This window comes from Mytilus galloprovincialis, chromosome 8 (genome assembly GCF_965363235.1).
Source record: "Mytilus galloprovincialis chromosome 8, xbMytGall1.hap1.1, whole genome shotgun sequence".
NCBI classification, from domain to species: Eukaryota; Metazoa; Mollusca; class Bivalvia; order Mytilida; family Mytilidae; genus Mytilus; species Mytilus galloprovincialis.
This window is the reverse complement of record NC_134845.1, coordinates 91,962,385-91,979,490: the sequence shown is the minus strand read 5'-3', so window position 1 is coordinate 91,979,490 and position 17,106 is coordinate 91,962,385. Positions and strand designations below refer to the sequence as shown.

At 32.0% G+C, this 17,106-nt stretch overlaps 1 protein-coding gene and 1 long non-coding RNA gene across 2 annotated transcripts; both read right to left on the bottom strand.

Moving 5' to 3' along the window:
- Positions 1-878: 878 nt before the first annotated feature.
- On the bottom strand, positions 879-2,690 carry LOC143042837 (uncharacterized). The gene is made up of 2 exons (XR_012968140.1): positions 1,739-2,690; positions 879-1,240 (listed from the first exon to the last, which is right to left on the bottom strand). It is a non-coding gene; the product is annotated as an uncharacterized LOC143042837 (long non-coding RNA).
- Positions 2,691-3,851: 1,161 nt separating this feature from the next.
- LOC143042835 (uncharacterized) lies at positions 3,852-15,392 on the bottom strand. Its single transcript, XM_076215305.1, has 3 exons — positions 15,354-15,392; positions 6,233-6,749; positions 3,852-4,228 (listed from the first exon to the last, which is right to left on the bottom strand). The coding sequence occupies exons 2-3, from the start codon at positions 6,728-6,730 to the stop codon at positions 3,959-3,961; spliced, it is 768 nt and encodes a 255-aa protein (XP_076071420.1). The 5' UTR covers positions 6,731-6,749; positions 15,354-15,392; the 3' UTR covers positions 3,852-3,958.
- Between the last annotated feature and the right edge of the window lie 1,714 nt (positions 15,393-17,106).

Genomic DNA, 17,106 nt, shown 5'->3' with positions numbered 1-17,106 from the left:
CGTGTGTTTCTTATGGTATCCCCGTATCATTTTATTTGCAAGAGTAACAAAAGCGTATGGTTGGTTATGAACTTGGTAATGTGTTATAATTAGACAACATTCATGTACCAACTGACTAAAGCGTGTCGACTTATAATTGGATATGTCATATAGAAACGTTTTTAACAGATGAAGCATTACGTGTCAATGCCTACACTTTCGCTCAATACATGTATTTATTTTTCTGTCTTTAAGGATTTACCTAGGTGAGGTTTTAGAATTTGTGTCAGATGTTCGGACTCCTTGGTGTTGTTTTGTATACGATACAAGGTAAAATATTTTGCCACATAACACTCATTTATCTTTTCATATAAGATTTAATAGCTCTTAACAGGTCATTTAACCAAATTTTAGCAGATTCATGATTTTCTTTCTTTTGATTTGAGACCCAAATTATACTAATGCAGATATAAGGTAAAAGTCCGAGTCAGCTTTTTCCCGTCATATTTTATATATCAAATACCTCAAAAAGGACCTACATGTATCAATAATTTTAGCTTATTTTGATTCTTAACTTTTACTCTTCCAGCTAAAAGCATCAATTTTGAAGTCTTAATTTATTTAATTTCACCTACGATCATCTAAGTTCATCCTTAATAGTTATCAAAAGTACCATGATTATAATTTCATACGCCAGACGCGCGTTTCGTCTACATAAGACTCATCAGTGACGCTCAGATCAAAATAGTTCAAAAAGCCAAATAAATACAAAGTTGAAGGGCATAAGTGTCTTTCTTCGACTGACGGTTTTACATTGCCCATTCAGTGTCAACTTTTGATTTCTACAAATCATTGATGACTGCACACATGAAAATCAATTCATTTACCTTAATCATATATTAATCAGTGATAACAATTTTTATTATAGAAAAAACATTTTCCTACATACAGGATTCTGTGGTTGACACGACTGTATTTTTTAAGCATTCTATATACAATTTGTGTGTCTCATTAATCATGTTATCCATTAATTTCCCAGCTCTGATTTCCAAGTTTTCACTTCACCCATGCTGATTGGAAAGGACGATAACACTTTAACTATGCTTTTTTTCTTATCCATAAACGTTGCCAATGATTCGAATGTTGTGTTTACTTTTATAAGACAACGTCTCATGGCATCAAGTTGTGTGTCCGTCATCGCTTTATTCTGTTTGTTTTGGTTTTCAACATCGTTAGATATGCTTTTCAATTTTCCTACTCCCTAAAACAAATTAAGAAAAGTGTTCATATAGGGGTCATTTATGGTTTCATTTGGTATCGTTTAAATATCTTTAGTAATGGCCTTTTTGTAGATAATCAGAAGTTACGTTTTACTGTTATATTTATAGATGTTTCATTATGTTAGCGAATATCATCTGAATATATGTAATTATTCATAAAATATCTATTCATTCGTGTTTGTGTATGTTTTGTTATGAAGTTCACGATATTCTATATTTCTTATAAGAAAAGGAACACAACAGAATACGTTCGCATTAGGGAAAAAAAACATTCATTTTTTTACATATGCTATACTGTATCTACAACTTTACCAAAATCAGACATTGTACTTCATACAATGGCTCTAATATCCATTTTCGATTTGAGCAGGTTCCCGAGGCAAAACGTTAATGAAATTTATATTATTATCTCATTGAAGAATGTCGTAACATCTTTTGTTATAAATAATTATCAATAATGTGTTTGATATTTTACTTACAGCTGTAAGTGGAGACATATATTTGCTCAGTACACCGGAATCAACACGCACATCTATTCCTTCCAATTTAACGGTATCTTTCTGGTGGTTTTCTAGCCATTCCTTTATGCTACTCATTTTTTTCCCCATTTCTATCAAAACCTTCAGGTACTTTTCAAGTTTTTGCACTCTTGGGGAGCTACTTTCTATATCACGAACGATATTCATGGCAGTTTTAAAAACAGCATCGACGAGAAAGAACTCCTTAATTAACTTGCTTAACTTCGCAATTCCTCTTAAAACTTTTACTGCAATAGATGCGCCTTCTCCGGAACCTTTGGCCGCTGATTCCGCTGCTGACTCTGCAGCTTTTTCCGCTGCTCCTTCTGCTTCCGCTTCAGCTGCGGCATCTGATGCTGCCTCTGCCGCTGCGTCTGCTGCTGCCTCTGCTGCGGCCTCTGCTGCTGCTTCTGCTGCGGCTTCTGCTAATGCCGCTGCTGCTGCATCCGCGGCAGCCTCTGCTGCTGCGACAGCTGCACTGACAGCCACGTCAATTATGATCCCAATAACTATACCCATATTGTGTTAGACTGAGTTCCGTTCGATACTATTTATGGAATCTATAAGAAAGGAAAGAAATATGTCAAACAAGGAATCTCTGTCCTTAACTTCTCGACTCAAATTGAAATGGGAAGTCTACTTTCCAATACCCGACTTCATTAGAAAAAAAACTAGCGGGTATACATAATTAACCTTGAAGGAAATAGGCTCATAAAAGTTTACCACAATCAGATTAAAACTTATTCTGATTATGTATACTATTTCACCTTGATCACACCGGTTATCATAAGAAACTTGTAGCCATTTCAACCACTGTTGGCATGGTTTGATTTTTGGTTTTGTCTTAACCTTTTATCAAGGATATTTGCATCGATATGTAACTCATCGAAATATTTAAAAACGAAAATAAAAACAAGTTCTCAATAATATCGAATGCCATAATTAACGAAAATAATCTTTATAATGAAACTAACAATCGACATAACCTGTTCCGGGATCATTTACAAATGTCTTATCCTCGTTTGTCTGATGGTTGTAACCTATTAAAGACCTTTTTTATTGCAGTATCATTATAAATAAAAATAGTTATGCAAATACGCAAACAGATGGGTCGTCTCCAATGCTCCGCCTGCTTCCGCTCTAAATGCCTTTACTATCAGTGAAACGCTTACAGTAATGTCATTATACCTTGTAAATCTTGATGGGTTATACGAATACACAGTCAAGACCATTACATGAAAACTTAACGTAATAAGTATATTATTTCCACTTGATCACACGTAATGCTGATGACCGTTTTTATTGCAGTATCATTAAAAATAAAAATAGTTATGCAAATACGCAAATAGATGGGTCATCTCCAATGCTCCGCCTGCTTCCGCTTTAAATGCCTTTACTATCAGTGAAACGCTTACAGTAATGTCATTATACCTTGTAAATCTTGATGGGTAATACGAATACACAGTCAAGACCATTACATGAAAACTTAACGTAATAAGTATATTATTTCCACTTGATCACACGTAATGCTGATGATGTCTACCTGTTTAAATACTAGTAATTAGTGGCTGTTCGGCATTTTTTTGTGTTTAAACCTTTAAACAGTACTGTATGTTTAGCATCGATACGTAATTCATCGGACTTCATTGACTAGTAAATCTAGTTTCGACCATGGGTAAGTCAAAAATTCAACCATAATACTGAAAATAGAAATCGACATGAATGTCTTACCATTGTTTGTCTTATTCTGTTATTAGTTGAGAATTTTGTAAGTTGTGTTCTGCTTTTGAATTACTACCAATGCGCCTTTGTCGATGCAGGGGATAGACAATTTCCAATGAAACATTTGCCTAGATGATTATCATTGGTTATCATGATACTGCTATTGAAACTTTCTCAGTTGATAAAATATCCAACTATTGTTATCATAAAAACTAACCTCAGAAGTTGGATTTGAACTCTATTGGTTCTCCCACTAACATTCTTTTTCGGTATTCCAATTTAAATTTAAATGTATGACCTCTTGAAATTTCTTTTCAAAATAATTGAAGCTATCAAGAAACACCGATACACACTAAAACAGAAAGCTTTATGTTTTTAATAAAAGTGTATACTTGTTCGAAATACATTTATCTCATAAAGTTACATAAATATATAAAATTAAAGTCTTGTTTCTGTTCATCATTCCAAAGGCATTTTCTTTAAATGCTCTATTTGATTCTGTATTTCATCAAGGTCTTCTGGAGTAACTATTTCAAGGAAGGATTTAAGACTAACAACCTTTCCCTTGTTTAGTTCTGCAAAGTCTCTGAGCTTTCTAATGCTTGTAAGGAAAGAAACCGATCCGTCCAACAAACTATTAATGTCGGTTACTGTCGGAATATTGAATGACCTTTTGCCATCTTTCTTTGTCTTTAAATGCCTTGCAGTATCATAGGTCTTTTCAATAGCCTACAAAACAACAATACTTAAAATATTTTCATGGTTTAATTTCATTCAATACGAAATAAAACTATATTTTGTTACTTCCAAGTCAGAAACATGACGGTTGATTTCCATTCGTTCTTTTGGTTGATAACATGCGACGTTTGATTTTGTTAGTTTTTATAAACTTCCACCTTTTGAATTTATCTAGAAGTTCTGTAATTTTATTATACTTTTTTACTGTTCTAAAAATTTCCTAAACTTAATAATGATAAAGCTAGAATAAAAACAGTATGTTTGTCGTAACAAAAAACTATGTAAGTATTATTGATAATCTTTCCTGCATCTCTGCTACTTGTGAAATCAAACTAAATTGAGTGTATAGACATTGGTTATATTCTAAGCATGTAAAGTAAAAGGAATCATGTATTCAATCAATTACATAGCAGGTGCTAAATGGAATTTCTAAATGGAATGTCTACTGACTTGTGTAAAAACGTCATAAGTTTACCTGGGGCTTGTTCAAACACACGTTTTATTCTGAGACAAAACAAAACTATAACAAAAATACCAAACCTTCCACTTTAACGACAGTTATAGTTCCGTTATATTGACAAAATTGGGTGAGCAACCCGAACAGACACAATAGCTTAATGTGACAATGGTTGGGATCCAGTAACCAAAACTGTACAAACATTTATCACATACATACAACACAACTGACTAAAAAAATCAAACAAACATAGCCATTAATCAAACAAATGCGCCAACAAAAAAGGTGTAGTAAATATTGATTTTTATAATGACGCCAGCAAACAAAGGTTTTTGTCGTTGCAAGTACATATCGTATATATACACTTCTCGATAAAGTAATTAAGTAAATATAAATACAAGGCTAAACAAAATAGAAACAACACCGTCAAAAACCTTTGTGTCTGAATCGCAAAGCAGGAGCTACCTGCACCAGGAAAGTAAAAAAAAATTACACAACTAGAATCTATTACTAAAAACCATCTTGTATAATTTGCGAAGAAGACACTTTTTTTCTATTAAGTCTTGGTATTTTTCGATGAATTGACAAAACCCTAGCTCAATATGTTTTTCCTCAGACACCGATGACGTTTCACATAGTTTTAAATAGTAGAAATGATGCGAAGGAAGCTTTATCTATGGTTTCTTTAATATCTAGTTCAGGAAGATATATTAATTGGACCCAATCAGAAAAGTTCTGATTGTTAATGGACAGAATATCATCAATATGTCTGTATGTGAATTTAATCTAGCTTCTTTTATCGTCTTGCTTTGTATAAGTATCTGAAGGAAATTTGAATTGTGTGAAGAAAAAAAAAGCTCGGCAAGGGGATGCACAGTTTATTACCATAGGAATTCCGACAACCTGTTGGCAAACTCTACCTGTTCATCTGTAGTTGTTACAAAGAAAACACAAACATTGCTGTCTTCAAGCTTTGAGTATAAAAGATGAGTTTGTCATGTGAACGAAACTCTTGTTAAATATTGCGTAATCTTGCTGTTTATTTCAATATTACATATAGCATCACGCGAGTGTAGGAGAGAAGAAGACTGTTTTAAGAGGATGGATATTGTTTAACTTTTAAAGTGACAATTTTAATAATTGCTTTTTGTTTGCGAAATTAGTTTGATAAAGTGTTTATATGCTTGATGATAAAGCGTAAAATTACCAAAAAAAATATCGTGGCAATGTTAGTTATATATACACCAAAGAGACAAAATCTAAACGTAATAAAACAACTTAAAAAAGTTTATGTCAGCATATAGTTGTTCAAGATAGAAAAGTGTCGACACACCATGTCGTCATAAGTTTAGACAAAGTGGTTGGATATTTAAGTTCAATATAAAAAACAGTCGTTTTGTCCACTTCAGATAACAGTGCCACTAGACTCTTACTACATTGCGACAGGACATGCAGCCAAACACAAATTGACACAATACTCATGTACGGGTTCTATGATTAAATTTTAAATAGAAGCAGTACATCGACGTTAAACTTACATCAGATATAGGCTTCAGTTTTGTCTCAAATATAGACTCTAGTTTTATTTCAATGCCTTCCAAGGTAATTGTGTCGTCCTTGTGTTTTTGCAACCAATCTTTTATGGCATTACACAAGTTGGATTCTGTCTTGATAAGCTGAATAATTGCCTTGACAATAGCTAATATTTTCTTATTGCCATTTTGATCTTTGCTCTTTGTAACCTTGATAAGTTTCGATAAACCAACATTGACAAAATACATAATAGCACCAACAGCAATGTTTTTCAGCACAAATATTCCAAATGATTTCAAAACTTTAAGAGATCCTTCCATAATGTCCTTAAAAACTTCTGCAGTTTTTGATAATTCTTGAACCTCCTTTGTCGCATCTGCTACTTCTTCCTCAAACTCTGCCTGATCTGCAGGGTCCATATCTGCCTCAGCTCCTTCGGCTTCGTCAGCCATTCCATCTGCTGCTTCGTCTATTACCTCGATTATATCTGCAATTTCTGCCATGTTGTTAAATTCTAAGCCTCTGCAAATAAGATCTTAAATCTTGCACAATGTTTTTTAGGTGGAAAAAAGAACAATACAAATACTTTTAAAATTGATAAAAAAAAAAAAAACGATTCGTCAATGAAAGAATAAGAAACACGAGAAATTTTGAGACGGTTAAAAAGATAATTTTTTTTATTATTATAGCTTTGATAACTATAAGAATTTTCAAACTGTGAATATTATAGGATTAAACATGTTTTTCTCGAGATTATTGATGTAAATGAGGAGCGATGAACTCATTTATAAACCGAATAACTGTCCACATTTTATGAGTCATAGTACAAATATCTTTTATGCTGGTCAAATAATTCATCCATAGCTTTTCTTTCTCTATCAAAAATTTGATTTACACTTCCCCGGTTGCCAATTTTAGAGATGAAAACAGGGTAAATTGAAAAAAAATATCAAAAAGAATTTTCTAATTCAAGTAAACATAGATTCTTGTTTTTTTTTTTATTTGACCAGACAAGTTTTACATATGTCTTAATGTTCGTCATCATTGATATTGTCTTCATTGTCGTTGATATATTGAAGAAATACCCCTTTAGTCTGTTAATGCTACCAAACAAAATGCGTGCTGTGATTAAGATTTAAATAGAGAAAATACTTTTTCATTTTGTGTTATAATAATAAGCAGGTTTGGTCAAATTAAATGAAGGTATTACTTCGACTTCTGAGATATCTAGGTGGATTGTCCAAATTATAAATCATAAGATCATGATTAAGGTAAGGTTGATATGCGATTAGTTCCTATTTTTTCCTTCTTTTGTGTCCGTTTTTTTTCTTCTTAATTATGTTTCTATTAAAATGTCGTAAGTTATTGTGACTTATTTGGGAGATACTGACACTTTTGGTTATCGCGTTTTAAATAGCTATAAAGGTGTCTGATTATGAAGTTATGAAGCCTTTTTGAGAAGTAACATATGTCATTGTACAAATTGTTTTTTTTATACATTGACAAACTAAAATTCATTTATCGTCTACACTCGAAAAGCATATCCATATTTACATTCACAAGGAACGATAAAAGCCGTAAATTTAATAGCCGGATCGGTAAGTAGCAGAACAAGATATGAACCAAAAAAAAACGTAAACATTGACTTTTCATGTCACATTTAGAAGCGATCTTCTTCAAACATTTAATTCTCTAAGGACAAACACTATTTTTTACAAAAAAACGAGACGACCACCACCGAGATTCAGGAATAAAAGACAAAAACATGACTTTCAGACAAATGTTTGAAATTGGAAACATATTGCAGTTTAAGTTTTGCTTGAAATTGACGAACACACTGTGAACTAAAGTAGTTAACATCAACGTCAGCTGGTTATTGTTGAATAATTGTTTCAATTGCATCTCGAGATCATACAAACAATGTCTTGAACATAAAAAGATAATTCTATGGCTTTAAAGAAAAACGACGAACATTCTACCAAAACATACACAGAGAACTAGAGACTGATTTAAAAAACGAACTCGAAGAAAACCGAAGTGATGTGAGGTGATCCTTTTCGACTTTTGAGTTTGGATGTCTCTGTGGTATCTTTCAAATCACTTTATCAACTGAGTGAAATAAAACACGATCTTGGATGTTCACAGGTATTCTATTTAAAACAACAGTCATGATGAAGAAGATAAAAAGAATAGGACTTTAAATTTACCACCATTTATCATTTAACTTATTTAGAATGCTTTTGTCCCTTGCTCTCATACTAATAGAGCCGTTTTTGTGGTTCTTTGTTGATGTTTTAGAACACGTGGAACGTATCTTTTCTAAAAAGAAAAATACCTTAATTATAATGAGCTTCATATGAAGTTCAACTTCGAGATCAACGCCAAGTATTCGAAAGCCATATATGTACTCAAACATAAACCGTTGAGAGCTATCTGACTAGCACATACATGAACATAATAAGCAAATACATATAAGATAACTTTACCAAAGGCAGTTGAAACCTTAGTTTCTGAATAATTTATTAACATTTTGAAACGGACAATTTTTGAAGGTTGGTTATAAATCATTTGAGAAGTGACTGCTGAGATTATGATACAATTGCTATATATATATACTTGGTACAGGCATTTTTCGAACACACAAGTGAGTTGAACCTAGTCATATACCTAGCTTGACTGAACAACGGTTTAAATTTAGAAGCGCTATTTGCGCTTGCTACTTAAAGTAAGTCCTTAAATACAATGAGAGTAAAACAGATATAGGCTTTTTACTATTTTTTTCTTTATTTTTTTCTGCATTATTCTTAATGATATAACAAGAATACAATGCCAAAAAGAGCAGTTTCTGTTCAATATTTGGACAATGTCACATTTCTATGGTAAAACATATTTATGATTAAGTCGCATTTAGACAATTTTTGTCTTCTTGTGATAAAAAAAAGAGATGATAGCTATTTGGAAATCACAAACCTTATGAAACGAAACAACTGCAATTTAAAAAAAAAAATAGTGTCCATAATTTTATATTATTATCTATGTACATGTACTGAGAATGGGTTATCAACTAGAATTTCAAATTCTCATGTACAGTTTGTTTCATACATTCCGTGAAATAACTAGGAAATAGCATATTTCAATGAAAAGATGCTAATTTCGAATAATTTGTCAACTTATTTCTCAAATTTTTAATTGCTATCATATTTTGAATAATGTAGCATCTTTTTACAGTACGTATGCTGTATGTTCATTTTATATGCTTCCAGCATTAAGATTTGATGCAGATGCTGTTGTTAAAATAGTAATGTACTGCAGCATCTTACTTTTTCTGAGATGCTAGTTTTGCATATTTTTTTTTTAATATTTTTTATTTTTTTTAGGATTCTGGATTTCCTATATATTGGAATGCTGGCATCCCGTCATATTGAGATGCTGGCATCGCGTAATATTGGGATGCTGGCATCCCGTTTTATTGGGATGATGGCATCCAAAACTGTAGGAGTGCAGTCATCCCAAAATATCCGAATGCAGTAATCCTACAAGTTTTGTTTGATACTGTTGGCCGAATTTCTATTCATGTACTCCAATGCATAATTTTGTGTAATGCAAACAAACAAAAAAACAACAAAAATCCGTTTGTTGTTTTTCTCCCAACACTTTATCTAATGGCGTCAGGGATATTATGACGTAAGATGTGATTTACCATCATGCGTAGAGATTCATGCAGAGACTGTAAACATTATAAGAAATCATTTCTTTAGAATCACTTATACCGATATAAATAATTTTTGATATCAATGAAAACAGATAACCCTTTTAATATTCTCTTATTTATTAGTTTTTCTACTGTTTAATCTGAATGCGCTTGCTCTTTTTTTCTGCGCTTATTGCGGCAAATCCCACCCGCATGACGTCATGTAAAAATTTGTTTAAAATTGGAAAAGTGGACATGGTTACAAGGGGAAGGACGAAGTACACTTCTTTGGCCAGTATACCGCTATTTATTATCATATAATATAACAGAAACATGTACGCAATAGAATGCTATTTATACAGGTAAGTTGATTTGTTTGTTTTACATGCACTTCAGACAGTAGTCCGAGATGTCTCAGAATGAGCCATTTATTAGGAATTATACTCAACTGTAATAGTTTCATATATAATATATTATCGGATGACGATTTTTCTATAGGAGACGCTTTGACTTGCGTCCGTCTGAGATTACTCTGACGTCCTACGCTCATACAGTCTTTGGCCTAGCTTGTCTTGCAAAACAGCCGTTTGATGTCCGAATAATCTCGGATTCGCACTTCTAGAACTTTCTATAAATAGGATGGGGCACTGACTGCCATAACAGTTTTTTTTCACACGAAAAAGGAGGGGGAAGGGGGCTGGATCTGCCTATGGTATTAATCAGCATCCGAGACAGACATACTTTAATATGAGAGTTTTTAACATTTTTTTTTACATTGAGTCTATGGGAGACAAATTCTGTCTTTAACAGTGCTTAGTGCAAAATTATCAAAAAACTTGAAGAAAGCCCATTTCTATAATAGGATAGGTATGGAATACACATAGATTTTTTTTTATTTTGCCGGATTGAAATACACTATCATGACGTTATGTGTGATTTAAATAGTTTCGACTGATCGACGTGAACCCCACCGAGACGAGTAACAACCAATTTGTTTACCCCTGGCACTACGACCTATAGGAAAACCATTAAAATGCATCACTGGTAAGACGCCTTTGAGTTAAAGAAATATAAAGTATGAAAAACTTGATTTAAAATTGATTTTTGGTCTAGAAAATTGAATATATTGTTTGACCCTTTTACGCAAGGGTCTAAAACCAGTTGACTTGTGCCGGTACAAGATTACTCTGACGTCCTACACTCATGGTCATAGCTTTTCTTGTTAAACAGCCGTTTGAAATCCAAGTAATCTCTGTGTAATGGTATGATTAATTGCTTATAATGAGATAAGTCTCCAACGGACTGAGACCAAATTATATAGCACTAAGCAGTTTTAAACAATTAAAGGTCAGCATACGGCCTTCAACAATGAACACAACTCATATTGCATACTAGTCATATGAATCAGAGTGAATGTAAAATTTAAAATACGATGTTTTAAAAGAAAGAAACGCATATCATACATTACAGGTTTACCGACTTAAAAATAAATTTACCCTAATATATATATACATTTTGTACTTAGCTTACTGGGAGAAATTAATAATAATATGCAACATAGTTTTATGGGTCAAGCTAGTCTTACAAATATACCTCGGTGTCATCTTTTCATAAATGAGTTTAAACTGATATTTTCGTGATTTTTTTCTCTTTTTTTTTAAATACGAAGCTCGGTGGAAGCTTGATAATAAAAGCAATAGCAAATTTGCAAAATGAAAGAAAAGAAAATACGAAATTTAAGGGAACTGTTAAGATCGCTAAAAAGTTTTGTTCTGGACTAGGCTCAAGAAAAAAGAAAAAAAAAACCAACACACATTTTAAAGGTGTTAACCGAATACACCCTTATCATTTGCTTATAGTGGGACTGAAATTTCACAAAAATCACTAAATACATGCAGGATGTATTTCTAAAAAAAAAACATTAATGAAATTGTACACTTTTCTCCCTTTCATATTGTAAAGACCTGGATGTTGTTCCATAAAAATTCAATTGAATTAGTGGTTCATATGTGATTTCAATAGTTTGACTACACAGAAACATCAGGCAAATATTGGTGTGGAAAACTCAAGTTTAAAAAAGTTTAAATGAAGGTTTTCCTCGAATAATAATGCGTTTCTCGTGTTCAGCCAAGTATTTATTTTTATCAACCACGAAAAAGCAATCTTTAATACTAAATAATTATGACATCAAACATGAATATTTACTTTATGTTCCCTAGTATTGTGATGACATAACGAACAATTATTGTTGATAATCTTTCATATATATTATTTCTCGTTTCAGCATTTGTAAAGATTAGTTGTGACTACACTTTTCTGATTACTATTCATGTGTTGTGTATTAATGTATCGTAACACTTTATAGTTATTGAACAGGTTAAACTCGGACGATGAAACATCCAAACAGCTCCAGAATATTTGTGATTCCAGCTAATTGCAGATTACTCGCAATAAATGATAATAGAAAGTTAGAAAGATCAAGTTTGTGTAACTGATTTGATAGAATGATTAACAAATATTGAATTATTACAACATTGTACAATACAGAAAAAAAGATAATAATGATTGTAATAAAGAAAACCTAAGTTTTGTAGACCCTTTCCCCCATGGAATTGTTTTACATACTTGATTCGAATAGGACTTTTTTTAATAAAATCAAATCATCAGGGTTAAAGCATTAATGCATTGCGGAAAAGATATTTCATCAATGAAATCCCAGTCAAATATTCTCATGAATATCCATTTTATATTAGATACAGACTTTAAAATGTCTGATACAGACTTTTCGTAGAAAAATCATTACAACTGAGGCACTACACAGGCGTCAAAAGGCGTCATTATGGAGTACAAGGAGTGGCGTCAAAAGGCGTCATTATGGAGAAAAGGGTTGAAATGAAATGAAAGACCCAAGTACTAGAAGATCCTGACATGATGCATTGACGCATTTGAAGATGTATACAGCAAGTCCAGAGATACTGATAATATACAGTACGTACAGATCAAAGACACTGTGCACCAGTATCGTTATGTTTTTGAATTTTTTTTTAATATTGCATTGTGGTACATGTTTGATTGTATACAGGCAATTGCGGAAAACAAATCTCCTTAATTTATACATTGAATGCCAATGGGTTTTTCATATAGACACAAAATAAGATTATTATGCAGGCTTACATATAACACACCTCATATTAAGCTTCTTAATAAATGTACCGTCACTAATCCGTTTTGTAAAGTGTATGTACTGGATGACTTAGTTAATCAGGAATTTCCAAGGTTGATGGTCATTGGGCAAAGACCAGTAAAAATTGGTTTCATAAAATTCGTTTAATTGGATAATATGCCTTACACAATGAGCAGTAAAATTTTTGATTTTGTCAAAATCATATGTGTGATTATCCTGTACAAAAGGAATCTAGTCCAGTAAAAAGGAATGTCCAGTTGATTTCTGAAAGCCTTGGGAACTACTAAACTTGATATCATTTCAGCAGGCTATTGCAATAAAAGATTATTTTCAAATATTTTATTCTATAAACATTCGAAACATGAACATATATATCATACTTGAAAATTGTTGTCTTGATGTCATCATATATAAATGTATGGTCTCTAGACCACAATAGTCAATAACATGTATACATGTCTTATATAATTGGTAATCAAAGTCAGAAAAATAACATTAAAATTGGTCAATAATTGGAAACTTATTTCATTGACATAGTTTTATAAATATAAAATTGTTGACACCAGCATTCACATGGTGAACTAGCACTTTACGATTCAGTATGTTGGCCAAGTAAAAATTTCACACTCTGACCCAATATTTCACATTCTCAATATGCAATGAACTGGCCACTGGACATGAACAAAGACAAAAGATATCATCTTTCCAGAATTCAACAGTAGTTTTTTTTATGTTTACTGGACTGTTTACATGTGCATTCAACAAACATCAAAACCTTAAAAAATGTACTAAAACCCCACCACCTTATGTATGTATGTGCCTGTCCCAAGTCAGGTGACTGTAATTTAGTGGTTGTCGTTGGTTTATATGTTGCATATTTGTTTTTTGTTCATTTTTTACATAAGTTAGGTCGTTGGTTTTCTCATTTGAATTGTTTTACATTGTCATTTCGGGGCCTTTTATAGCTGACTATGCGGTATGGGCTTTGCTCATTGTTGAAGGCCGTACGGCGACCTATATGTGTTAATTTCTGTGTTATTTTGGTCTCCTGTGGAGAGTTGTATGCTTGGCAATCATACCACATCTTCTTTTTTTATATGTCTCAATGTTTGTGATGCCAGAATCCCGATATTTCTGGATGCCAGCATCCCGATATATTGGGATGCCAGCATCCCGATATTTAGCAATGCTAGCATCAGGATATATTTAGATGCCAGCATCCCGATATGTTGGGATGCCAGCATCCAGATATATTGGGATGCAAACATCCAGATATTTTGGGATGCCAGCATCCGGATATTTTGGGATGCCAGCATCCAGATATATTGAGATGCAAACATCCAGATATTTTGGGATGCCAGCATCTGGATATTTTGGGATGCCAGCATCCAGTTATTTTAGGATTCTAGCATCCCGATATGTTGGGGTGCCAGCATCCACGCTGATATGATGTCATCATGCCAATGTGATGGGATACCAGCATCTATAAAAATAATTGGAAGCCAGCATCCAACGTTGAGGTATTCAATATGAAAATAAAAGAATTACATCAGTATCTATCAAAGGTGAAGATGCAATTTTAATTTTTTTCTTCATTTACCGGCAGACACTTTTTTTTTAAATATGCTATGTACAGAAATAAGAAGTGCTTTTTATACAAAACAATTTCGCAACTACAAAAGTTATTATTATAATCGAGAGAGCATCTATAATATTTGAAAACCAATAAAATCCATTATGCAGCATCTACTATTCATATATAAATGAATCAGTATGATTTTTTGTAAAATGAGCATGATACTAAAACAAATGCAATATAAAAGAAATATTTCGAATATGGAACATGGCCGTAACATTTTCTCTGCACATTGAAAAATTTAGTAGAATACAACATAATTTTACCTTAAAAATTCAAAAAGTTTCAAAAAATTCTCTTTTAGCATTTGAGAATTACAAATTTTAGTTGAGAATACATTTGATCTACTGCAATGGAAATGCTGTCTATTACCAAAATTCCGACTGCAGAATAAGAACAATAAATGTTTTTATATGGTGATAAGTTCTGAGCCTTTCACCAATTCAAATATAATTATTTATTTTTCTCAACGTTTTTTTCCTGAAATTTTGAATTTGGGATAGATTATTCTGTTAAGGATAAATGTAGTTGCGGGAAAAAACCCACAAACGACCAAAAAAATAAACAAACAAACAACATTATCAAAACACATAGATAAAATACATAAGAACTTACCTGTTCAACAAAAACCTCTGTGCTGTACTTAAGATTGTCACTAATGTACAGATATTTATACTTGTGAAAATCATGTGACAATACAAAAATTCAACGATAGTGAGTGTTTGGTGCAGACCTTTGAAATTTAGTTTATTTAAGAAAGTAAAACGTAATCATTTTAAAAATGAAATACTTGTATATCATTAATACTGATCTATTTTCAATGTTAAGTCAGCTTTTCTGTGATTAATCTTATATTACAGTATTTTGTAATATAACGGTCAATAGTAGTGACAGAAAAATGCAATTTTGTCTTGCATACTTTTCATGTTTTATATAGTGAAAATTGTTTTTGGTTCTTTATCCATCACCTTCCGCACACTTAATATTTATTTAGCAAATAACTTAAATGAAAATATTGAAAACACAACATAACAAATATCTTAAATATCAAATCTCATGAAATCACTTACAATAATGAATATAACACAAATATGGTAAGCACATTAAAATCTATTAAGAATTGATAAGGTACCAATGGGGAATATAAATCATTCTGAAAATCCTGTAACAGACAATACAATTGCCAATACGACAAACATCGAAAAGACGAATAAAAACAAAACACAAACAAAAACACAAACTGAAGACTGAGGAATACAGCAGGTATAAAAACCGATATCGAAAACAAATTATTGAGGAGAGTCAGCAATTCATGTCTAACTAGTAGCACCCGCCCTGTTGAATTAATTAATGGATGTAACTGTTAAAAACTATCGAAAACTGCATGGACGTGATTATACTAGATATTAATTTGTTCCTGATGATATTTAATCTATTCACAATTGTTATTAACTTTCTAATAAGAATTTATACTGCAATCGTTCTATTTGAGCAGTCAAAATGCGTTAATTGTATATGTTTATGTCATTTACAGTCACCGAACCGATATTACTTCTCCTCATGAATTTTACATTGTAGAGCCTAAACTATATTTAAATATTCATGACGACCCGCTTAAACCTGCAATGTGGATTATTTTACAATTGTAGGAAAGACCTAAAAATCATTGTGCTTCATGCTAATTGTTGATATTTTTGCCAATACTCAAACGAATACACAATCGATTGGTTTTAACAGATACTGTACATTTCATTGTGTTGTATGGCACGCCTGAACCGTTTTTATAGACAATCCTAGATTTTCTCAGATAAACTAGGATTTTCTCAGATAAACTAGGATTATCTCACAATTTTACATTAAGCTAAGATAAACCGGGTTTATCTCGATTTTTTTCAGATAATCCCAGTTTATCTCAGAATTTTCAGATAAACCGAGATTTTCTCAAGATAATGAACTTTCTATTTTTTCTAAGATAAATTATAATTTTCGCTAATAACCGGGATTATCTGAAATTTCTGAGAAAATTGATTTATTGAAAAAAAGGAGCCAATAGAAAGTCACGACACATTGGAGTAAACTATCATGGTAATAAGAGATAAGATAGAGAGACAATGGTGCATTTATACAGATAGAGAGGAATGAAAAAGAAGGCTCTTACGGGAAATGTTTTAGAATGTTTAATTGTCCTAATTTGATAAAAAAAATAACAATATATATATTTAGGATGTACATGTACGAAAAGTATATCGATAATAACGAAGATCCGAGGGAATAAACAATTTAGATAATTGTCTTGAGAGTTTCTTTTAAGAAATTTTAATGTTATATCCGTATTTTGCTTTGGAGATAATGAAATATGTTAAACAAA

Excerpts from the sequence above, each read along its gene's own strand:
- LOC143042835 (XM_076215305.1), bottom strand. The coding sequence starts at position 6,730 with ATGGCAGAAATTGCAGATATAATCGAGGTAATAGACGAAGCAGCAGAT. Across the intron at positions 4,229-6,232 it reads AACTGAAGCCTATATCTGAT|GCTATTGAAAAGACCTATGA; the intron begins GTAAGTTTAACG and ends GTTGTTTTGTAG.